Raw genomic sequence first — 24,028 nt, forward strand, 5'->3', positions numbered from 1 at the left:
CGATGTGAAACTGATGCAGCAGTGGCCACAATAACCTCAATTAGTCTTTTATTGGTTTGCCTCAATCTCTTAAAACATAGAAATGTAAATTTCTACAACTGATGAATTCATTGGGATGTTTTGCAGAATATAGTGTCTTCCATGAGATTAAATCATACCTAATTAAATTAATTTTGAAATAAAAAAACATCAAATGGGTATCAGTGTATTTCCCAGAGAAGCGAGTGCTTTTAGTGCCTTTCACTTACAGTTGCATCATTTTTTTTTCCACATCACTTTGAAAATTGACATAATTTGATCTTCTTGGCTCTTCCTTTGCACACAAAGCAGATGATGCTTAATGGGGTGTGTCAATTATTCTTTCTTAAAACCATTTAATTCCGTATATTATATCATACTTTACATACGCATACTATATCATACTTTGTAATACTTTGCTTTATTAAGTGTGGTAACACTGTGCATTATGGTGATTGTATCATTGATGTTAATGATATTGAGGGTTCTTGTCAGTTTTGAACACTTCTTATTAAATTCTCCATATGTGTACCATATATAAGTTTCTTATTGCCCAAAAACATGTACATATTTGAATAAATAAGCAAGGTAATGTCCATTTTTTTCTTTGTACGAGCTGTGTGTTTTTATGCCCCACTTTTTCCACAACAAAGAATCCTTGGCCCTTGTTAAAGCGGCGACAGATGGCGTGCACGCTACAAAAGCTGGCCGCGCTGCTTTCTGGGTAATTACGGTAGCGTCATCCTCCTCCCCCACGGCACAGACTCTGCTCAGCTCTTTAGCCGGCGAAAGATTTCTCGGAGAGCGGCTGCCATTTGGCGCAGAATTGAGCCACATCCAAGATCAAAGCGCGACAATTTATTTATATATTCTCGTATTTGTTCATTTTACTTGACACACTTTACCGTTAAACATTCACGATGAGCTCAATCAACGTTAAGAAGCTGAAAGTCAACGAGCTGAAGGACGAGCTGAAAAAGCGAAATCTCTCGGACAAGGGGCTGAAGGCCGAGCTGATGGACCGCCTGCAGGCTGCACTGGACGAGGAGGTATTTGCCGGTGACTCCCCGCTGGGGCAAGAAGAATCGGCAACGGACGAGGGTTTCGACCAGGCCGCCGAACAGGAGTGCATGGGCGAGGAAGAAGAGGGCGAGGGCCCGGTAGAAGAAAGCATGGAGGCCAACGAAGAAGAAGAAGACGAAGAGGAGGAGGAGGTAGAAGAGGCGGCGGCAGCGGTGGCGGCGACAACGACGACGACGACGGTGGAGGACGAGAACGAGGGCGACGGCGATCGCGTCGCCGAGGACGAAGAAATGGGTGAAGGGGAGGAGGACGGTGATGAAGACGACGACATGGACCCCATGCTTAAAGCAGATGTGGACGACATGGAGAAAATAGATACAGAGGATGGTGAGCCCGGGGACCAGGCTGCTGAGGGTGAGTCTAACAAGTTGATATTTTAGAAATGAGATTGGCTGGATGGGCTATGGCTGGATGTCGATTTTCTGCTATCACGTTAGCGTTAATGCTACCGCGGGAGGGAGCCCGCTGGACTACAGTGCAAATGCGTTACCACCATGTTAGCTAGCTGCGGGTAGCGTGACCTCACTAGGCTAGCATAAACGGTTAGCCCGCTAGCGTAGCATCCGTCACCGGTGGTATACTTAAAGTTAACCGTTAAGCAACGTTTACTATTGACGACGTAACCCACATACGTAGGCATTTAGTGTTATGTACAACACTGAATGTAGTTAGCTACGCTTCCATCGCGGAGGAACGTGTGTAATGGTTAATAAACGAGCTTAACCTGGCTTTTCGTTTCGTTTGGTTAGCGTGTTAGCTTTTAAGCATTTTCTTTGTGTCCTTGGTGCAGTGCTAACTAGCTCGTCGTCCGTTTAGCTAGTTCAATTGTTCCCATGTTAACGGTCGAATATTGGGTGGGGCTGTTTTATGAAAAGCTCTCTGTGTATGGTGCCCGAATTAATATAACGTGAAATTAAATCGCTTGGATAACAGAAGTGGCGTGTTCCTTATGCCACATCCAAATGCGCCAAATGAATTCGCATTAGCTCTGGTAGGGCAGTGGGTTGTTCCGAAGAGAAATTAAAGCCTTTAGGAAAATTTGCAATAAAACTACTTAAAACACCCGAGGCTCACTGTGTTTGACCATAATGACTGGGAACAAATGAACTTGCTAACATAAAGCTGTGCGTACGTTTTGGTAGGCGCCGAACTACTTGTTAGCTAGCACATGGTTAGGTTGTCAGTGGTTTGAGTAGAACGTGTATTGTTAAGTCATTTAAGAAAATATAGATAAACACTGATTAGCCACTAACGTAGTCCATGGTAAACTGTGAGGGTGGGAGTTATTACAGGGCTAAATAGGCCCCCCTATTTCCTTGCATGATGATGCATTTGTCCCAGTCAACAGTTCTTAGTCTTAATGTATTATAAATATTAAACAATCCCTTTTATTGCAGGGCTAATGTCCCATTTACTTTGCAGAGACTTGTTTTTCCAGCCCCAGCAAATACTGTTGATAATATTTGGACCAGCGTACATTGTAATTACTATCTGGTCATTACAGTATATGAAATATGATTGTATTGTTTCAGTCTAACCTTGAGGTGTTACCTCTTGGATATCTATAACATTGATGATTATGGTCGACACAATGTAACTAATGAACGGGCTTTGTGGGCCATAAACCCCACTGCCAGTCCGACCTCTCTCTCTTACAAAAAAGGAGCACCTCATTCTATATCTTTGTTCTATTTTCAAAGGGGATGCGGACAAAGACACGAATGCTGATCAGAAGAATAAGAAGGGTGTTAAGAGACGCCGGGAGGAACATGGAAGGGGCTACTTTGAATTTATTGAAGAGAACAAATACAGCTGGTAAGGATGGGACAGAGCAAAAATGGCCTTCGGCATCCCTGAAGCGCCATCCATAGCTTTGTTGAACTGTATTGGCTTTAAGGGCCAATGCACATATAACTAGCAAGAGGAAAACCCTCACTTTTAATCATACTATCTATCAATATCCTTACTCTCACACACATGTTTTTGAGGGTCATTCCTGAGCACTTAAAGAGCCTTACCATTAACCTTTTACAGTGCCCACTCACAATGTCTTTAATGGACTGCATTCTGTAGCAGAAGTGCATCTATCAAGTCTCTGAACTTTCACACCTGTTCCTTCTGCCACTTATTGTTTTTGAAAGCCCGTTGTGTCCTCAAGGTGAATCACAGCTGCTCAAAGAGAACCCAGAGGAAAGTAGCAGATGTGCACTTTGAGTGGAGGGTGGGTGGGGAGGAATAGCTGAGAGTTGTGGGAGCAGGGTTCCATTGCTGCAAAGGTAGCACACACACGGATGTAGAAAAATTCCTTAAGTGTTTGGAACTTCCAAGGAGGAGCTCGTTCTCGACCGTCCATCGTTTTACCTCGCAATGGTCTTTTATTGTTTTTGTTTCTTTTGTTTGTTTTCCGTTCTGTTTTTTTCACTAGTTGTATGACTTAAATGCTATATCTGTCTCGTGTATCATGTCTTGTGAGTGTTTATCATGGTGCGATGGAATGGGTGAATGTATGTATTTGCAGGGCTATTTTCTACCCTTGCACAGGTGACTTGGTGCATGGTGTGTGTGTGTGTGTGTGTGTGGCATACATTTACCAACTTACTGGTCAGTGTTTTGTTTCCATTGCGCTGTTCACATACTGTAACAATCAAGAAGAAGATGGAATCCCTTTTTAAAGACGTTTTTATGTATCGGGAAAAGTCTAGAGCTCTCTTCAATGTTCAAGGTGCCACGGTGGATGGAATACAATATTGCAGCATTGTTTTTTCCCTTCCTATTGTCTGACAAAAAAAATCCCAATTAGAATGGTAGTGCTTTAATCTACCCCATTTAAAATGGCTGCCCTGCTCATCCACATGCCCACAGAGGAGCAACCAATGTATGGCCCACCACATTTACTGAAGTGACAACTGGCGCCAACTTGTATTTACCAGAGCTTCTGTCACTCTCCCTGCTGCAGCCATTTCTACACCACTCACTCAAATGTATTGTACTCTGTTCCACCAGATCTACTTTGGGTGGAACATTGTGTTCCTTTTTATAGTTTGTTAAATGTGTATACATAAACACAAGCTACTAATGATGTAATGAGTTGCTCTAGTTTTCAGAACACCATTAGAAGCATCTGGGCATGATGGTAACTTGTATTGCATAGTTATGTAGTTCAACAGAACAGAGTTAGTTGTGACCTTTTCATTTGAAATACCACACATAAGAAGTTAAATATAACTGCACGTACCATTGCCGTGAGTGACCGCACAGTAATCAGACATCATAAACACACTGAATTAAAGGGAGATTTTAATTTAATTAATTATTTATACCAATCAGAATTGCGGAGCTGCTTTCTTTCCATGTATCTTTCACATTTTAGACTTCACTGGACTCTTCAAGGTAAGTGTTTACTGCTGAGGCCCTCTATACAGCAAATTATCCAAATTCTGGAGGCTTGTTTGCCTGTTTTATTTTGTGTTTTCCCCTAGTCTGTCTTTCCAGTTCTTTCCCTCAATGTTTTTTCAGGGAGTGATACCCAAGACTTTTAAATGTTCCATGCAGCTGCATTGACATATCAACACACTCACTGCTGTTGGTGTCTCTTTTCAGGGCCTCATTTAAGTCTCCTGTGCCACCTCTGGAGGAGGAAGATGAAGAGTTTGATGACACAAAAGTCTGTCTGGATACCTGTAAGTCACCATATTCAACAGTTTTTGATGGCTTTTAAAGAATATTTAACCCAGATGTATTCATGTTGGTAACATTCTGTTGAATGTGCGTTTCCTTTGTGCTTCAGACAACTGCGACCTGCACTTTAAGGTGTCAAGGGACCGCTACAGTGCTTCCTCTCTCACAATGGAGAGTTTCGCTTACCTGTGGTCCGGAGGCAAGGCCACCTATGGTGTTAACCAGGGCAAAGCCTGTTTTGAGATGAAGGTACAGCAACAATTCTATAATTCACATTTTCCTGTTCCAGCACACGCATCTCCCTTATCCTAGCAATGAGAATGTTATTAAATTCAAAATAGGGAAACTATTGGACACATTTGACCACAATCCTTACCTCTCTTTATTCATGTGTTTACCAGATAACAGAGAAAATTCCTGTGAAGCACATTTCCAGCAAGAACATGGAGATCCATGATGTGCAGGTTGGCTGGTCCTTGTCTACTGGCAGTCTGCTCTTGGGTCAGTTTCTTTATACATATTTTACCTCTGAACATATTGTACTGTCATTCCGTATGAGTGGAACAGAAAAACTAGTAATTTCTTCTATCAAATTCAACATGGTGGACAGTGGAATGTTAAATACGGTCATTCTGTTTGGAGCCCGCCATTTTCAGTCATTAACGTTTCCGTTCTTATTTGCTGTTATTCATTCATGCGGAATCCTCAAGATACTTTTTTTTTTCTTACCAATCTGCTACATCTAATAGATGTGGGCAAGAAAGTCACTACTTTTCACTTGGAACTTGGTCAAAACACACGGCACAAGTAGCTCTAAATCTGCAGCTGTGCTCTGAAAGGTAGTCTATCCCAAGGGAGCCCTCTAGTGGTGGAAACGCAGCATGACATGTTGGTGTAAAATGGCTCCAACTTTGGCTGCAACGTTGTAATGGTGTCTGGCATCGTGCCAACACGGACAATGCGTTCTCCATTTACAGAGACGCTGTGTTGTAATACAGTAATGTCATGTGACCACTGTTTGTGCGATGAATCAATCATTTAAAGTTGGTTTTCCTGTCAATGTCCAGGTGAAGAGCAACATTCTTACGCCTACTCTGGGAAAGGAAAGAAGACGGTCAACTGTGTGACAGAGGACTTTGGGGAGACTTATGAGGAGAACGATGTCATCTGCTGTCTTATTGTAAGCCTTGACTTTTTAGTGTTTGTATTGTGGTGTTTTTTTATATATGTCATTTTACAACAGTTGTACAAGCCAAGAGTAGATCATAATTGCATATCTTTAAGAAAGATTAAATGCAGTGATTATTTTCTGCAGCATATGCATTTTTCTGATGAATTGCATTCATTTTGATAACATTTTGTATAAAGTGTTTTTCGGTTTCGAGCAGACGTGTAACAACCTTCCGTTTTGTTGTCTTTGCGCAGGACTTTGAGGGCGAAGAGGTTGTGATGTCCTTCTCCAAGAACGGCGCGGACCCTCAGGTCGCCTTCCAGGTCAACAAGGACACTTTGAACGGCCAGGCCCTTTTCCCCCACGTCATCTGCCACAACTGTGCCGTGGAGTTCAACTTTGGTCAGATGGAGACTCCGTATTTCCCTCAGCCTCAGGACTACACCTTCCTGCAGCAGGTCCCCGTTGATGAGCGTGTCCGGGGCCTCAAAGGGCCACAGACCAAGGCGGACTGTGAGGCAAGTATAGATCCAGATGTCACAAAGTCATCTGTATATTGATGTTCATAATTAATTCCATATTTTGTCTTTTGGCTGTGTAGATCATCGTGATGGTGGGTCTTCCAGGCTCAGGGAAGACAACATGGGTGAAGAACCACATCCAGGAGAACCCTGGGAAATACTACATCCTGAGCAGTGACACGATTGTGGACAAGATGATGGTCAGTGCTTATCCAATAGTTCTACGATGGACATAGAATTAAGAACAGTTGTGTGAAAGTTGCATATTTTATCCTTTAATTTGACACAGATCAACAGCCTGAAGCGGCAGTCAAAGGACATTACAAAACTGACCGGCATTTCCCAGCGAGCACCACTTTTCTTGGGCAAGTTCATCGAGATTGCCGCCCGCAAGAAGAGAAACTACATCCTGGATCATGTAAGTGGTTTCTGAATAATCGAATCACTGCCCTCTCCGCGATAAAACGGAAACTGCGATCCCCATCTAATTGAACATCTCTTTCCACTTTCCAGACTAACCTGTCTGCCCCGGGACAGAAGAGGAAGATGTGTCTGTTTGCAGGCTTCCAGCGTAAGGCTGTGGTGGTGTGTCCATCTGAGGACGACCAGAAGGAGAGAGTCCAGAAGAAGGTGGAGAACGATGGCAAAGAAGTGCCCGAGCATGCGGTCCTCAAAATGAAAGGTAAGAACCCAGTGAAACCTGTCCCAATAGTTTTAAACTTCTGCTCTGTCGTGGCTTTCTCTGTCATGTTCTGGTGTGTTTTCCCTCTGCCACAGGTTTCTATTCTCTGCCTGAGGAGGGAGAAAGCTTTAACGAGGTCCTTTACGCTGAGCTGCAGAAGGAGGACGCCGCCAAGCTGCTGGAGCAGTACAAAGAGGAGAGCAAGACCGCTCTGCCCGCTGAAAAGAAACCCAACCAGGGAAGCACAACGCCAAAAAGAGGAGGAGGTGGTGGTGGTGGTGCCGGCGGTGGCGGCGGCCAGCGCACTGGTGGCCGGGGAGGCAAGAACCAGTTTGGTCGTGGTGGACCCGGACAGAGAGGTGGTGGCCGTGGGGGCTTCCCTAACAGAGGAGGCTTCAGAGGAAGTAAGTTGGACATTTAGGGATGTCATTATTTGTGGAAAGGTTGTGATATTGTTAAACTCATTCATCCTAATTTGCCTCCCGTTCGGCCTGCAGTTCCTGGTCCTCGTGGCGGTTTCAACCGTCCACCTCGTGGCTTCCTGCCTCCCCCGGCCTTCAGAGGATTCCCGAGCCGTGGAAACTTCAACCGGGGCGGCCCCATCCCCAGCCTGGGCGGATCCCCCCGAGGTGGCCCAATGAGGGGTAACATGGGGGGGCCCAGAGGAGGACCCATGAACAGGGGTGGCCCCATGCACAGAGGGAACATGAACAGGGGAGGCGGAGGCAACATGAGCCGCGGTGGAAACAGAGGTCATCCCGGCCAGGTGCGTTAAATTGACGTATTTGTTGTTTTTTTATGTAGATTGGGTAGACAAACTACTAGTGTTGTTAAATAACTAGTTATTGATTTAAGTAAAGCTTTTGTTTTGTATTTTTCATTAAACAAAAAATCAGCATCATTTATCTGCTTCCTGAAAAATTGGTTATAGAAAAACTCACACTGGTCAAATTCAAATCACATGACCACAGTCTGCCCCTCTACAGTTTCAGCAGAGAGGTGGTAACCGTGGCAACTACGGCAACAAGAACGGCAACTATGGAAACAACAGGAACAGCGGAAACTTTGGCGGTAACAGGAACGGCATGGACAAGGCCCAGGCCTTCAACCAGAGCTGGCAGCAGGGGGTCAGTATTTCTGCTTTTGACCAAGTGTTTTAAAGGAGGGTTTGACAACTTTGATAAAGAATTCATTAAATAAATGAATAAATAGAAGTGTAATAGTTGAAGAACACTAAATGACAGCCACATAGAAAGCTCTAGATTTGTCTTGATTGTCCTTGTGTGACAGTTGTGTTTAGTGACTTATAAAGTCATACACATTGTGAGTGGAAACTCTTTGTCGTGACTTGCGTGTCTTGTGTTCTGTGCAGTTCTGGAACCAGAAGCCGTGGAGCCAGCAGTATCAGCCTGGATATTACTAAAACACTTGTTGTAAAGGGACTGGTGGCCGACACGGAGACCCACCTCTTGCCACGGAACATCCCTCCACTCAACTGTCTGACTTATATTTTTACCATTACTGAATTTGTCTCTTCTTCTTTTTTTTTCCCAAAACCCCAAATTTATTAATCGAAAATCATGACTGAAGAGAAATGGAGCAACAACATTCCACATCAGAGAGGAGAGCAGGCAGCCAGGAGCGTAATTAACGTCCGATGTGGGTTCAGTCTCTCATTCAGCCTTTTCTTCCCCCCTCCTGTTGTATATTTCATTCATATTCTCACCACTTTTAAATGACATGCTTTTAAAAAGAGAAATCTGTTTGTAATATCAGGAACCACAAACATTTTGCATACCCAGCAAGTGTTTAAGCAACTTTTTTTGTTTTTCAGGGTTGTGCATTTTATCTGTGCTGTGATTTTTATTTTTATTTCTCGCTTTTTTTTTATGACGAATTGTAAATATTTTTTTTTGTTTTCATAGTTTGTATGAGAAATTTAAGAGAACGGTATTGATTAAAAATTCACCTTAGCTTCTCTGAAGCATGGTAGCTGATTGAATTGTTAGACTGTCCATGTCCACTGTTAAACTGAAGAAGCAGCAGGTCATTATTATTTTTTTGTCTTTTGTTCCCACTATCAAACCTGTAACCTTAACTCCATAGACCTACAATAAACAACTGGTTGGCTTTTTTACATTCATCCTGGCTTATGACTTTTGATTGACTTCAAAGGTGTGTAAAAGACCTTTGAATGGGCGATGGCCTGCTTTGCTACTTCAAACAGTAAGGACATCAGCCCCTCTTCAAGCCCCTGTTGACACGTCATAAGTTAAGTATTCAGTCAGTCTCCGCTCTTTGCTCCGTTATTTCCTCTTTAACTATTCTGATGCACAGCAAAGCAAAAGTATTCTGGCTGAGCCATTTTAAGGATACAACTAAGCCATTTTAATACGTGTGCTTTTACTTAATTTATATTAAAATGAGTGCTCTTGCTCTGCTCGATGACTAGAAAAGTGGTTTCCAGATGATCAGTTGTCCTTATTGTGGTGTAGCTTTGACCAGTCCAGGTTCTAAAACCCAGAACCACGACCTCTTAACCCTTTTTTTTTTTTCTATTGCATGTCTCTTTCGGTAACCATTCATATTTTGAACTATTTAAATTTCCCAGCTTCTTTGTAACGATGCCGGTTTAGCACAAAGTGGTTTGAAAGAGGTGCGGTTGCTCATTTTCACCAGCAAACCTAAAGGGCTATGCAGTGTCACATCCACACAACAACAACAACCACCAACAGCAGCAGCTCATGGAAAAACCTCAGCTGGACGGGAACCAACGCGGAGAGTAACTTAAAGCATCAGTGCGTTGTTTTCTGTAGAGTCCGTGGTGGTGAGCGTGGGGGCAGCTCATTCTCACCACTCCCAGTGTGTGTGTGTGTGTGTGTGTCCCTCCTGGCAGAGGACGCACCGCTCACGCGTCCACACTGGAGCGACACCAGATTAAATTTGACGATGCAAATCGGTCGTTTTGATTTTTCAGTTAATAAACGTGTAAATATTGCGCAACTATTTCAGCCATGCACGAATGTTCATGAATAATCTGACTTTTACGAGTAACAAGTGTATTGTGATTAAGAAAGTGTTAGTTTGCCAGATTACTGCTGTGTGTGATGTATTCTACTTTTATGTGTGGGCACTTCATGCTCCTCCTGTTTTAATGTACCAGATACACACATGTATCAGAATGCGAGCTATGAGTTTACAGTATCTATAATCTATAATACAACAGATCAGACACTATATTTTTATCGCTTTGTGTTGCAGGTTGTATATCAGGTCTTTTATTATTAAAAAAACCCAACCGTTGCAAAAGCTTTGAGACTTTTTTTCCTGAGATTTGTTGTCTTTTTTATCGGATGGTTTTTTGATATTTGTGTTTGGAAAAGAAAAAAAAAACAATTTGAAATTGTATTGTTTTTTTAATTTGTCTCAACTCTATTAAAGTTAAAGAAAAAGAGTTCTAGTGTGGCTGTGTGGTTTTGTTGCAGTGGAGGATAAAGCGGTAGAAGATGGATGGATGGAATGTGTGTGTATTGTTATCTTTGTGGAAACAGATGGTGATGGGGATAACACAGGCACGGCTCATCACAAAGAATACTGAAATATTCTACTCGAGTAAAAGTACCACTATTTAAAGGGGACATATTATATCCTATTTCTCCAAGTTAAAATAGTTCCCTGGTCTAAAAATGTACTCGAGTTAAAGTGACGAGGTTGGGCTTCTGTCTTGTCTTGTGCAAAAAGGACGTGAATTGTTTTAAATTAGAAAAATTGGAAATGAAACTGCCGACAAAATAAAACATGTATTCATGTGATGTATCAGTTAAAATAGGTCAAGGGTCACTAATGCTTTAACTTTCTCACTCGGCACCAATTCACCTGTCCTCGTTATTCACCGCCAACATTTTGTCTACTGATTTAAAACGTATCGAAATACAGTACTTCCAAAAAGCCATACTTAATTAAAAGTAGAATTTCAAATTTTAAAAAATACTATAAAAAGTAAAAGTACTTTCTCCAAATCAGGACTGAATCATTTATTCATCCATTTTCTTGAGTTTTCTCCTTATTTCATTGCACACCCTCTCTTAAAACAATGACTTTCACAGAAACATGAACCCACAACTGTCTCTGATATAACTTGATATATTATTATATAATTATAATCCACGCTTAAGACATGTCATGCTTCACTTTCACAAACTTAACATTTGATTACAATGAGACGTCTGTGTCTGCAGGTAGTTTGGCCCGCTATTGTTGTTTGAATAGTTTGAATAACAGCAGCATTTTTTATAGTTTCTATTATCCTTCATATACACTGTAAATGTGCTGTTTAAATGTTCTGTCCATAAACACAGAGCTGATCTGACGATAGGATCTTTGTAGTTTGTCCACATGAAAACTCAAGTCTTAAAGTTAAACACATTTTCATTAAGAATAAAAAGTGTTGTGTGTTGCTTTTTAGATTCAGATTGATTTATGTCGAGTCATGGTGTTCTCCTCCTTTTTTTGCCACAACCACGACTCGGCGATGACTCCACAAAGTGGTAAGTGTTGTTCTTCTCTCACCTTGGCCCCTGACGTCCTGCTGGAAAACTAATCAGCTGTGTTTTCTTCCAGACGTTCTTCATATTTGGCTCTGCAGCCTCAGTGTGACGCTGTCTCACGGACACCTGAGTCGTGACTCTGGAAATAGACGCCTGCGTCAAATGATCCCGACTGAACTTTCTGGATCCCTTTTCCACTGTGTGACAATTAGTGACATCTAATGGTGAGACTGCAGATTGTACCAAACACCCCTCCATTCCCAAGCATGACTGAGAACTAGAGTGATCTTCACATAACAGAACAATGTTCATTTCTTTGTTTGCATAGTAAGATTCCACCGGCTGGTTTGTTTAATGTAGATGTAACGTAATGTTTGTCTTCACATTGAGACATCTTGAATTCTGCATCTCATCTTAAACCAAAGTCTATAGAGAAAACCAGCGATTTTCCCTGACAGCACACAGGAGTTGTTGATCCACTGCTGCCTCTGTCGGTTTTCTTTTGTGATTTCAGCATTTTAAATCCTGTCTTTAGTTTTATTTAAGTGACACAAACTGACCTATAGAGGCAGCAGTTGACCAGCAGCGAAAAACAGTGATTTTCTCTATGGACTTTGGTGGAGACGGGAGCAGGTCGAGACGTTTCCAGTGGGAAAAGTCTGTCTAACAGCAAGATAAAGCAACACACTTGTTCTCAAGGTATCGTAGACTTAAAGGAATACTTCACCCATTTGCATTTAGCTTTGTATTACTAGAATAAGTGTAGTATTTTTGAAAAATTGTGCTTCCCATACTCAGTTGAGAAATATCTTCATTCTTTTCTTTGTTACGTGCCCACCAATGACACTTGGTCCTGTTAGTGTAACTCTTAGCAAAGATGGCGGACACTGTTTACATTCTGGGGAAGAGGTCCTGTCCCTGCGAGTGTGGAATTAACGCCGCAGTTAAAGCGAAATGCAAATCGGCGAAGTATTCCTTTAAGCTGGCATAGATTTCATTCGTTTGTGAATGTGTGACAGTTTCTAAATGCATGAGCTCGAGTCATTTTGTAAAGAACCATGTTGACGTTCACGTTTCTTTACAGCGCCACCTGTGCTTCCTCTCCTCTCGTGGCGTATAATGGGAATCCACTTCACTTCCCTCCCAGACAGAGGCGCAGACAGCTGCTTGTCCTCGGCAGGGACGACGCGTTTGCCTACATCAGCAGCATATTAGTGAATGACAGGACCCCCCACTCAGATGGCAAACAGTACATTAGGTATTGGCCCTGATTAGCAACGTTTGGCCCGGTCTAAGCCTGATGTAAACGCATTCTCTGGCTCAATGTGAATTGACTTCATGTTTCTCTGTATGTGGCCGTGTCGCTCCTTCCCACTGCAAACACTGCGGCTCAGTGCAACAGGTGTGATAAGTCATTAGGCAAATTATTTGCTCTGCTCCACTATTTCCTACGAGTGTGAATGAAGATTAAGCGGCGGCGGCGGCGGCAGCTGTATGTAACTGCATGTCAATGTGATCATGAATGTGAATGGAGGGCACACACACACACACACACAGGGATAGACAGCAGGAAGTAGAAGGAACGGAAACTTTTCTCCTTTTTTTTTTAGTGAAACAAAATATTTTTATTTTTTCCAAACATAAACTCATTCATATTATGTACAGCGTGAAAATATACCACAGGAGACAGAATTGGAGTGACTGCCGCACCGTCGGCTGCAGCCTCAGACAAATTCGAATATAAAAAAAGATATCAAAATTTACAAAATATATAAAAGTGCTCGTGTGGAAGGAGGTGGAGCCCCGTCGCCTGTGAAACTCCACATTTAATGTCCATTTAAATAGAAAGTACTAGACGTGTCGCTTAAAACCTTTAAATATATCAGCACCTCGACGAGGGAAAGAAACCGATCACTACAGCTGCTCCCCGTGTCCTCATACCACAGACACGTTGTCCATTGTGCACGCGCACCGTTCTACGATCATATTGGGGAACTCGGCCACTTCTATCTCGGTGTAGTCGCCTTTCTTCACCAGGTACATGATGGGCAGGGGGGCGCTCTCGGACACCGTGCACCGCCGCTCGCCGTAGCCGTAGTTGCGCTTCGGCTGCTTGCAGCCTCCCGTGCACTTGAAGGCCTGGTAGCCCGCGGGCTCGATGATCCAGTACTGCGTCCATGTGAGCGCGCGGAAGTCGATGTAGTACTGCTCTCTGCAGCAGGTGCCTTTGCTCTGGCTGACGTCGCAGTCGCCACTAGAACTGAGGAACAAGAAAGAAGGAGAAGAGTTAGACAAGTGCTTGGTGGGTCATGTTTCAGGTGGGCCGAGAATTTCTTAGATGCACCCCTGCTTGTAATACAACTGTTAAATTGTGATGTCTGTCGGAAAAGGCACTATTTCCTAAAATTACATTACATATGATATTATATTTCATTATACTATATGACACACATCTTTAGAGTAAAATTGACAAAGTATAATGAGTGACTTTTTATTTGGTTATCTGAAATCGCTCCTAGATTTTTCAGTTTATCACACAAACACATGAAAAACCCTGCTCCAAAAAATAAGGGAGCACTTTAAATCACATAGAAAATCCTGATTTGTGTAGTAATTCAGCTGAAAATCCTCAAAGGTGTAAACAAAATAATGTAACATCCATCAATGGAAACCAAAATCATCAGCCTGTTGAAGGCTGAATTCAAAATCACACAGAAAATCAAAGACTGTAGTGATTAAGTGTTTATCTTTATTTATGTGCTAATGTCTTTGGACACAGGTTTTATTATTGTTATTATGAGACGTCACTCACTAATTTACCCCTACAATGAGACTAAAGGCCCGTGTGTCACACTGCCGCTCATCCACTAATGAACGCGGGTGAAAACAAACATCAACGCAGGCGGATACAGGCCCAATTGTCACGCTTATACAATATCCTGTATATCAAAAGCTCGAGCCCTTACCCGTATTCTTCGAGGTTGAGTGTGTAGAGGATGAGCTCAGGCTTCCCCAAGGTGTTGTCCGTCTGCTCCTGGGTGGTAAAGTGGACACTCCTGGCCAACTCTGCCGCGTAGCTGCCAGGTCTCTCGCCCTCGATCCACACCTCCAGGTGCATAGGTGTCTTCTGCTGCGTCTTGGACCAATAGTGCACCGCCTGAGTCACATCAAAGCTCTTCCAGCCGCTCTCATGAATGGGGATCAGCCTGCGAACACGAGAGATAAGAAGCATTGATTAAAAAAAGAAAAAAAAGAGGAGATGGAAGGTGTTTTCTGCAATTGAATTATGGTTTGGCAGCGGCATCCTCACAACAGGGGGGAATCGAACCCTTACCTTGAGTCTACTAGCGATGTCCGGTTGGATCCGTTGGGTAACACCTCCACCCAGTAGATGCTGACCCGCGCGTTGCTGACGGCGCGGTGGTTCTTCCTCTCCACAGTGAAGCGCTTGTGATGGTTGGCGCGCTGGTAGAGCTTCAGCTCCGCCATGGTCACCTCGCTGTTATCCGGGATCCTCGCCTCCATGTCGAACACCATGCGGTACCGGGCGGAGTCAGAGTAAACGTACTCCCCAGAAATGTCTAAAGCACAAGACAGTTGCGACATGTTAGCCTCTTTACATTGTTGTCTACTCAGGACAACCTGGTGCGTAAAACGGCTTTTACGCACTGTTTACGCACGGGAACAACCGCGCTTCAAATGATTATTGATGATGATAATGATGATGATGATGATTACTATTATCATTGTTATTATTATATTATTAGTATTGTTGTTGTTATTATTTAAAATAATAATAATAATGATATTAATAATAATGTTAAATGGGAAACGCATTTTGATTTTAACAAGTTAAATGTCCTTTCTTACCTGCATTGCCGGGGATTCCCCTCAGGATGCCCGCTAAGCTGGGCAGAGATCTGCGTCTCCTGCTGTGGTGCATCTTCAGCATGGACATGTACTTGTTTCTGATGTGCGCCGGAACCACCAGGTTCTCCAAATCCCTTTTTTGGATCTTAGGAACTTCATCCAAGCCCAGTTTCTCCAGCAGCGCGTCCTTCATATCCTGATGCGTAAAAGCCTTGGCGAGGCAGAGCAGAGCTGAGCACAGGAGACAAGCGCGGAGGAAATCCATGAGGGGGAAGAAAAAGTTGAGTTGTGTATAAAAAAAAAAGAGCTGCACCGTCGCACAGGTCACCCAGAGACAGACAAGTGTCCCCTGTCTCTTCTCTGGCCCCTTATATTGTTGCGGCCCTCCCAGTCGTTCGCACTTTGTCGATGGGGGCAGGGAAACCTTATCAGAACAAAGGTGACAATACAGCCCCATCCTAAACAGGATATCTAAGTGGCCATACTTCAAACAGCAACAATTAGACTCGAGTGCCAACCATATTGTGGAGGTGTAATTTCACCATAGTTTCACTAAAACTATGCTTGATGTTGTTGGCCATGATGCCACAGTGAGAGATTTCTATTTAGCTTCTTATGGTGTAAAAAAAAGTATATTTTCTTCCCGGAAATTGTGGATGAACTGTCACATCATGATTTTAGAAATCCAAATGAGTTATTGCCTTAATAATTTAGTTTCTGACTTTCTTGCATTAAATCAGAAACACAATTTTCTGGATATTGAGGTTGTTGGGATCAACCTTAAAGGCTTTTATTCTGGAAAATGGTCACTGAGTTGATGCTAAATGTATAAAAGGAACTGTCAAACCTTTACAAATTTCATATCACTACACACCTCATCTTAATCCTTCAGATTTGGACTTGTCTTTACCATCAAATAAAGCAGGAAAAAAGTGTCTTTATGAGCATTCATTTGAATTATTTGCACTGTTTTTGTCCAGAATTAGAACACGCTGCTCCTCGTGTGCCCCAGACAGACAGACATTTCATCTCTTGACCCTGTGAACCTGAAGTGCCCTCTCTTCAGTCGCACCCTTGTCTATACACACACACACACACACACACACACCCCACACACACTCTGTTGTGTACATTCCACTGCACGATGTCAGGTTGGGACAGTCTGGCAACAGCATGTCGCAGACACAGTGGGGTTTATCTCTTGCCCGCTGCAGCTTCTCTGTGCAGCACGAGTTTAAAGAGCGTCACCACATCCAGTCTGTTCACTTTAGTCCAAGTGTGTAGCACATGAGCGGAGTCAAGGAGGAAGTGGTGCAGAGGAGGGAGGAGGGCCGGCAGGGGATTAGATGTTTATTCCGAGCCCTGTCACCCATTCTGGGCCCTCTCCAGCAGATTAAAATTATTAGCCAAACAGACAGTTAATCCAGGGGCCGGGGGGCCGGCGTGGATGTGGATTGGGGCAGGCTCTTCACAGGTTGGTGATTATCTGATTCCATTGCGAGGATTTGCCTTGCCTTTTTTGTCACACAAACATTAGAAGAGGGGCTGCTCTCGCTGGCTGCCCACAAGGCCCTGCCTGCGGTTGTGTATTGGCCGGTGTTTGCTTAGAGATGTCAGACAGACTGAAGGGACACACAGGAAGAGCAAATGACAGATGACTGCCAGACCTGCTCGCTCACTGCAGCTACACTGGCTGCAGCTGACTAACAACAGCTATTATTAATTAGTGCAAGAGGCCTGAGAGCACGGTATCACGTGGCCTAATGAAATATCATGATGTGCTGTATGTGTGCAGACATTACGACAACCAGTCAACCTCATTCAATGCAATGTTAATGCAGGCATGGTTTTTAAATGCAGCATGAGTGTATTATTGTAAATATAATATGAATATTTTACTCACTTCTCTGTTAAAAGCACTGACTATTTACCTTATTTGCATGTTTACTCTCCTGATAATTATTATTATCGTCTATTTGTTCTTTTTATGTCATTACCCAGTGAAATTGCCATAAAAACCATTTAAAACGTGAATGTGCTTGCCGTAAAATTCTTTCTCTGTATGTACGCGTGTGTGTAGCTTAATATTTATTTACTTATTTTTGTCGTATGTCATGAAGTATTATTTATTTCACACTGTACCGCACATTTTCAAAACTTTTCTTACAAAACGACTGCGTGAAAGTCAAAGTTAATCATTATTATGTAATGAACACTATTAAATATTTACATTATTTCTGAAATACGGGCTGTTACACGTCAAATCAACAATATTGAACAGAAAAGATACTGCAAATGAGCCAAAGATTGCTTTTGACGCTCCTTTATTGAGTCAGAAACTACATTGAAAGGAATATATATATACAACATAATGCTACATTTTGAATTTTGAACAAATATGATCCAATTTGAAGTTTAAATATGAGAACAGAGGCATTTTTTAAAAATCGTTTCTGGATCACACAGACGTTGATCCCCGTCTATGATCACATGTGTAGTGTAAAGGTGATCTGGCCATACTGGTCTAGAAGCAGCATCATCATCATCATCATCATCAATGCAGACATGTAAATTCACTATTGTCCAGTCCAGCCAAAGACCAGTCTAATAGAGGGCCAGTCTAACAGAGGCCTGTCCTCCAGAGCCTCACATACACAGATTGTGCTGCTGCTGCTGCTGCTGCTGCTGCTGCTGCTCCTCGTCCCCTCACATTACAACCGCTAATTTGGGAAATTAAGATGCCCTTTGTGTGATATTTCTCAGTCTTTCTTCCTTCCCATGCCAATCAAAGCCAAGTTGCCTGTAGTTCAAAGCTACATCTCGATGCTCCAATAGGTGCCATTTCTTTTCAATCAAAGGACCAACAAGCTCCCACAATCAACAACACAGGTGTTAATTAACATCCAGCCATTTGCATACAAAAGCCGTCCAATTTATAGGTCATTCCCTTCCATTTGTGAAACATGAAATCCCCTTTACCTGGAAAACAAGAGAGAAGTGCTGTTTGTAGAAGACAAACTTCAAATGCTCACAGCAGACAAACAGCAGTGTTTGTAGACTTCAGCAGGAGGAACGTGGATGCTGCCACTCAAATCCTACACTCATGCTCAAATATATACTTTGTATTATAACTTCAAGCTTTAGTTTTATATTATTGCACAGTGATTGTCCTTCTTTTCTATACTGACCTCGAGTTATCTCAAGTCTTTCTTTGCTGTTGTGTTTGTTCTGCACCAAAAATCAAAGCATATTCCTTTATGTATAATATAATGATATATAATAACATTTACTGGCAATTTTCATATATACAAGACACTGTTATTGAGCAAAATTTTATTTAAGTTGACCTACATTTACATCCTCCATGTATGGAATTGACGTATTTATTCTAAATGTGGGCAGGTGGTTCTTTTCATTTATTCTACCTTTACTATTTTTGTTTATTTTTCTTTAATTTTCCCTTTTTTTCATTCTTTAAATAATCTTTTTAATGTATGGGCACAGAGTTACAGTCAACTGATAGATAGATAGATAGATAGATAGATAGATAGATAGATAGATAGATAGATAGATAGATAGATAGATAGATAGATAGATAGATAGAGAGAGAGAGAGATAGATAGATGATCAGATAGATCAGATTCCCATTTTTAATGTTTTTAAATGTTTCAATGTATTACCCTGTTATGAAAATGAAAGAAAAAAACGAAAAACAATTACTATAGAACATGATACAGATTCTGGTTCTGGTTCTTCATACATTATAGACGCTCTTCCATGGGAACAAGGCAAAGCTGCTGCTGCTGCTCCACAGAGTCAATATTGAACCTGTGTTGTTGGAGGGTAAATTTCTCATTATTCACATTATTCACATGGATATACAAGAGACTTCCTGACCTGCTTTATCTTAACATCAAATATTTGGGAGAAAGAAACAGTGACAGAGACAAAGAAGGAGGAGGAGGAGGAGGAGGGGAGTGGAGGGGAGGGGGCGCTCTTCTCCACTTTACTTTGCACCATAATGGCTCCCAAACATACGAGCTGCTGTGTGTGTGTGTGAGCGTCGCAGAGATGGATGTGACTGCTAATAATCATCATCCATCAGTCTGTCAGAGGGAGGGAGAAGCTCCAGACCTGTGTGCAGGGACAGCGCCATTATGACTCAATGGTTCTCCACATGTAGACAAAGTGCAGGGCAGTCTAATTGCATTTCACACACACACACACACACACACAGTTAACGACAGGCCAATCAGAGCTTTAATCCCACCACTGCAGACTTGACCAAATACGATCAGACATGATTAGATAGAACTAACAATAATTATATTTCATTCACTTTTCATTAAAGCACAGGGTTAAGTGGAGGCGTTTATTGTTAGTGCAGGATATTTGGGATGAGATTACGTGTGTGATACATTAATATAATCCACATTATATCAATACGTTTGGATTATTAATAGTGTGATTCAAAAGTGACAAAATATCTGATATTAACTCACGAGACGAGACTTCAAACTGTTGCAGGAAGAGGCTTTGTGCAGCAGAGGGCGCTACAGTAGTGTGAGTCAAGCAGCCACAGGCTTTAAAGGGAACATCCACATAAAAAGCAGATCTCTCACCCATTAACGCCTGAATCAATGAGACCTTTATTTGCATTTAATAGCAACAATAGCGACTGCTGCTGTTATATATATATATATGTGTGTGAATGGATGAATTCTGACTCCCTTTATTATTAATGCATTAATACTCTGTTTTATCTTTTGTTTTTGTCATTTGCCTCGTGTTCAACCTTTAATTGACTTAATCCATCTTTGTAGATTGTTATTTAATAGTTTCCTATGCTTTTTTTACCTCATGTAAAAAACAGACCCAAAAAGAATACATTATTATGAATAATATAGTTTGATTTTTTACAGTTTTAATATAAGTTTGCTATCGAAATAAACTTAAGTTGTATTTTATCATATACCCACAGATTGGTTGAGCAACATGGGCAAAAACATTACCACTGCAAAACACTTCAATTAAATTAAATCATATAGTTTTAAATGATTATCCAGATAAAATGTCGGATAATTAAAGTCAGTCTACGTTGTTAAAACCAGTTAGTTATGGTTTAAAATTTGTTTGCATTATATATTAACATAGTACTAATGTGCGTATATGTGTGTATGTACGTCTATAAAACTCAATAAAATATTTGAATATACATATATACTGTATATATACATATATTAACATATTTTGGACCTCTTTTAGTAATATTGAAGATAATTTCATGAAGGAGTGTTGTTATTAAATTATTACTCAATATCATACATTATATATGTTCCCACTGTTAACTGTCATGGCGTCGTCAGAAAATGATGAATAACACCTGCATCTACATTCATTGAAATGGAAGTTAAAAAAGTTCCCATCAGGTCACAATGTTTCAAATAACTGGCCACCACACCAATGGACACTATTAAAAAAACACACACAGACGTGACATTGATTCCGTGTAACACGCCCATGGTGATTAAAACACTTCACAACAAACAAGAAGACAACAAAGAAGTCTAATCTGTGAAACGTCAATAACTCATGTGTGATGGATGCGGTGCATGTGAACGTTTGATAAGGTGCGACGCACAACAGTGAGTCAGGGATATTGTGAAATACAGTGAAAACACATGTTTTCATCTTTACTACTCTGTTGATATATTGTGTTGCTCATGGTGCTATTTCCAAACCAGCTTAATCAATCATGTGGTCATGGTTACACACAGTGTAGAGTATGTAAACTATTATTGGGCCAGTTGTGATAAACTGTCATGCAAAGACGGCATGTTTCAAATTACATCTTGGTCACCAGCTAAATCGACTTTATTGAACACATCTTGAGTGCTAAGTGGCTCTTTGTGCCTTCCTTCTCCCTGGTATGGAAAAAATAAGAGACATTGTAGCAAGAATTAATTTGAATTTGTTCTGGAATTTTTTAAAATAAGTTTTTATTTTGGTGTTTTCCAGTGTTTCGGGACACAGAACACTCACAAACACTCACAGAGCTTCCTGCACCAAAGATTTGGCCGCTTTGTGTACTGTCAATCATTCATAGGTGTACTTTGAGAGGTGATAAGCGGCGCCACTTCAAAAGGATGCAAGATTTCCAAGCAGGAGATGATAATGACTTCAGAGGACCGGCCTGAGAAAGTGTATCAAGCCCTGCACATTGTGTGTCATCAATTAGTTGAGCAATAGATCAGGATTACACTGTCACATATCACTTTTGGCGTGATGCTTTTTATGACACAGACAGCATGATAACTAGTGTTTACAGCCATGTTAGATAGCAACGCAGTCATAATAGCCTTGTTCCTTTTGTGGAGATGTTATCTGATTAACTCAGGACTGTCTGTGTGGCATGTCCACAGTGTGGATCAGGCTCTGATGAAGGACACAACTCAGTTTTTAACTACTGTATTGTTCTATGTGGCGGTTTTGACGTCTTTTGACCTTCCCTCTTCCTCTCTGTGCAGAGTTACAATGAGGTGAGTGAGGTTAAAGGCTCAGCGTGTAATGTTTATTTGCAGGACATATATGTATGCTTGTTTAAGTTTGTATGTAATTGCTTTAAAATTAAATTTGCTTGGTTTCTGTGGCCTTAGGCAAATACCTTTATTGTCAGAGGCTTCACAGATCTTGAGGCAACGCGTTTCTACGGCAGCCCAAATGGACAAAAACAGTCAAAGCGTTTATTACTTGACTTTGGAAGTTGAACTTTACTCCATTATGTAAGAATTACATCATTTCTGGTACGTGAAGGCCACCATAGTTCCCCGATGTGCTTGAGAAAGAGAGGGATGGAGACCTTGGTTTGTTGCAATCTACAGTCTCACCATTAGAGGTCACTAATTCTTACCCAATGAACCTTTAAGAAAGGGAATGGTGAAGGTTACAGGAGGCAACGTTGCAACATTACTAACACGGTGGTGGTGGCGTCAATTGAAATGCTTCTCAGGAACTTATAATGGAGTTGCATTAGCATGAGCGTCTGCCAAATAAAACAACACAGGCCTTAGTCAGTCACATCAAAGTTACGCGTTCAGCTGAGACACCGCACGGCTCAGAATGAGATCCTGGACAAGGTTGTTCTCCACGTTGTTTCTGATGCATTTCACCAGACAAGGTGTGCCCTGAAATGGCAGACATCACATCACCATCACTTTAGCAGCATTAGCAACTCTTGCATTATAGTTATGGTGCATTTCAGTTGTAGTTTCCAATGTCTCTGACTGGTTTTCACCTCAGTCTTATTTGTATCGCAGTAAATCAGTCGTAAACATCGCACAGGCGTGTCTACAGTTATGAGTTTGCTCTGAGCGTTAGGCCTCGCTCATCTGCGTGAGAACTGTCGCAGGAGCTGCAACATCCTGGAAGTACACACACTTGATGCCGTGGCCCTTGCAAGGACACTGCAGACAGTCCAAACCCTTCTGCTGAGACACCTGTCTAAAAGTTGATGTCACCTATGAGGGCGTGATGTCATTGATGTGATGCAGTCAGCGGTGAATGTAAACATGTGGCCGTTGGTGTAAAAAACAAACATTCAGGAGTCGGATGTAACCATGTTATTATAGGCTGCTGGACATTTGCATGAATGCAACACACAAGCCAAAGTAGGCAAGGTGTGTGTGTGTGTGTGTGTGTGTGTGTTCACTGCAACAGCACAGGTTCCACTGACGCACAGCACTGAGCCAGTTAAAGGGACAGCAGCCATTGTTATTCCAGTCCGTAGAAAATGTGTCCTGACCGCAGCACGCTGACAGACAGCCTGCTGTTTCCATTCACAGTATTGACAGTCCCTCACCCCCCTCACTCTCCCCCTCCTCGCCCTCACCCTCCCCTCCGTACAGCAGATGCTGTGACGGGCGCCATGATGATGAGCTGGGATTTTGCCTGCAGCAGCGGCAGCAGCAGCAGACAGAGATGCTGTGTCGCAGAGAGATTGGCCGCCGTCTGTAAAAGGGATTCACTCTGAGGCTCAACAAAGATGGCGGATTTGAGGATTCCGAAGTGTGCGCATGCGCGAGAGTTTAACTTTGTGGTGGAAAAAAAGAAACATGACAAAGTCGGCACATTTTCGCGTCGCAGACAAAGACGCTACGTTAATTGATGGAAAATAGTTCACGAGACTTTATAAAAAACTTGTTTTTTACGCGTATACTGTCTGTTATTAGCAGCGTCGTGAGCTAAAGCTTCCATTTTTGACTCATTCATATTTTTACTGCCGAGCCCCACTTCCCACAATCCAGCGCGGCGTTACGGACAGTGCTGTCTACTGGACTGTCTCTCCTGTCGAGTGTCTCTGGCCGCTGCTGCTGCTGCTGCTGCTGGTGGCGGCTTGACTGTGCAAAGACAGCGAGCAGCGAAACGACCGGTGTTCTGAGCCGCGTGGATCCCTCACCAA

The 24,028-nt window shown here is 42.2% G+C and overlaps 2 protein-coding genes across 2 annotated transcripts; one reads left to right on the forward strand and one right to left on the reverse strand.

Moving 5' to 3' along the window:
• Nucleotides 1-761: 761 nt before the first annotated feature.
• On the forward strand, nucleotides 762-9,296 carry hnrnpub (heterogeneous nuclear ribonucleoprotein Ub). Its single transcript, XM_044048918.1, has 14 exons — nucleotides 762-1,455; nucleotides 2,802-2,916; nucleotides 4,702-4,781; nucleotides 4,889-5,028; nucleotides 5,181-5,280; nucleotides 5,847-5,959; nucleotides 6,205-6,468; nucleotides 6,552-6,671; nucleotides 6,761-6,889; nucleotides 6,985-7,153; nucleotides 7,249-7,557; nucleotides 7,651-7,919; nucleotides 8,140-8,280; nucleotides 8,526-9,296. The coding sequence occupies exons 1-14, from the start codon at nucleotides 939-941 to the stop codon at nucleotides 8,574-8,576; spliced, it is 2,517 nt and encodes an 838-aa protein (XP_043904853.1). The 5' UTR covers nucleotides 762-938; the 3' UTR covers nucleotides 8,577-9,296.
• A 4,307-nt stretch (nucleotides 9,297-13,603) lies between these two features.
• On the reverse strand, nucleotides 13,604-15,856 carry lft1 (lefty1). The gene is made up of 4 exons (XM_044049885.1): nucleotides 15,571-15,856; nucleotides 15,035-15,281; nucleotides 14,667-14,906; nucleotides 13,604-13,960 (listed from the first exon to the last, which is right to left on the reverse strand). The coding sequence occupies exons 1-4, from the start codon at nucleotides 15,833-15,835 to the stop codon at nucleotides 13,636-13,638; spliced, it is 1,077 nt and encodes a 358-aa protein (XP_043905820.1). The 5' UTR covers nucleotides 15,836-15,856; the 3' UTR covers nucleotides 13,604-13,635.
• Between the last annotated feature and the right edge of the window lie 8,172 nt (nucleotides 15,857-24,028).

The sequence above is a fragment of the Solea senegalensis genome, linkage group LG17 (assembly GCF_019176455.1).
Source record: "Solea senegalensis isolate Sse05_10M linkage group LG17, IFAPA_SoseM_1, whole genome shotgun sequence".
NCBI classification, from domain to species: Eukaryota; Metazoa; Chordata; class Actinopteri; order Pleuronectiformes; family Soleidae; genus Solea; species Solea senegalensis.

What these genes read in the sequence shown, in the direction of transcription:
- hnrnpub (XM_044048918.1), top strand. Translation starts at nt 939, where the DNA reads ATGAGCTCAATCAACGTTAAGAAGCTGAAAGTCAACGAGCTGAAGGAC. An exon ending in GAAGAGAACAAATACAGCTG is followed by an intron (nt 2,917 to 4,701) that starts GTAAGGATGGGA and finishes GTCTCTTTTCAG; the next exon opens with GGCCTCATTTAAGTCTCCTG. An exon ending in ATGTCATCTGCTGTCTTATT is followed by an intron (nt 5,960 to 6,204) that starts GTAAGCCTTGAC and finishes GTCTTTGCGCAG; the next exon opens with GACTTTGAGGGCGAAGAGGT.
- lft1 (XM_044049885.1), bottom strand. Translation starts at nt 15,835, where the DNA reads ATGGATTTCCTCCGCGCTTGTCTCCTGTGCTCAGCTCTGCTCTGCCTC. An exon ending in ACATCGCTAGTAGACTCAAG is followed by an intron (nt 14,907 to 15,034) that starts GTAAGGGTTCGA and finishes TCGTGTTCGCAG; the next exon opens with GCTGATCCCCATTCATGAGA. An exon ending in CTCAACCTCGAAGAATACGG is followed by an intron (nt 13,961 to 14,666) that starts GTAAGGGCTCGA and finishes CTTGTTCCTCAG; the next exon opens with TTCTAGTGGCGACTGCGACG.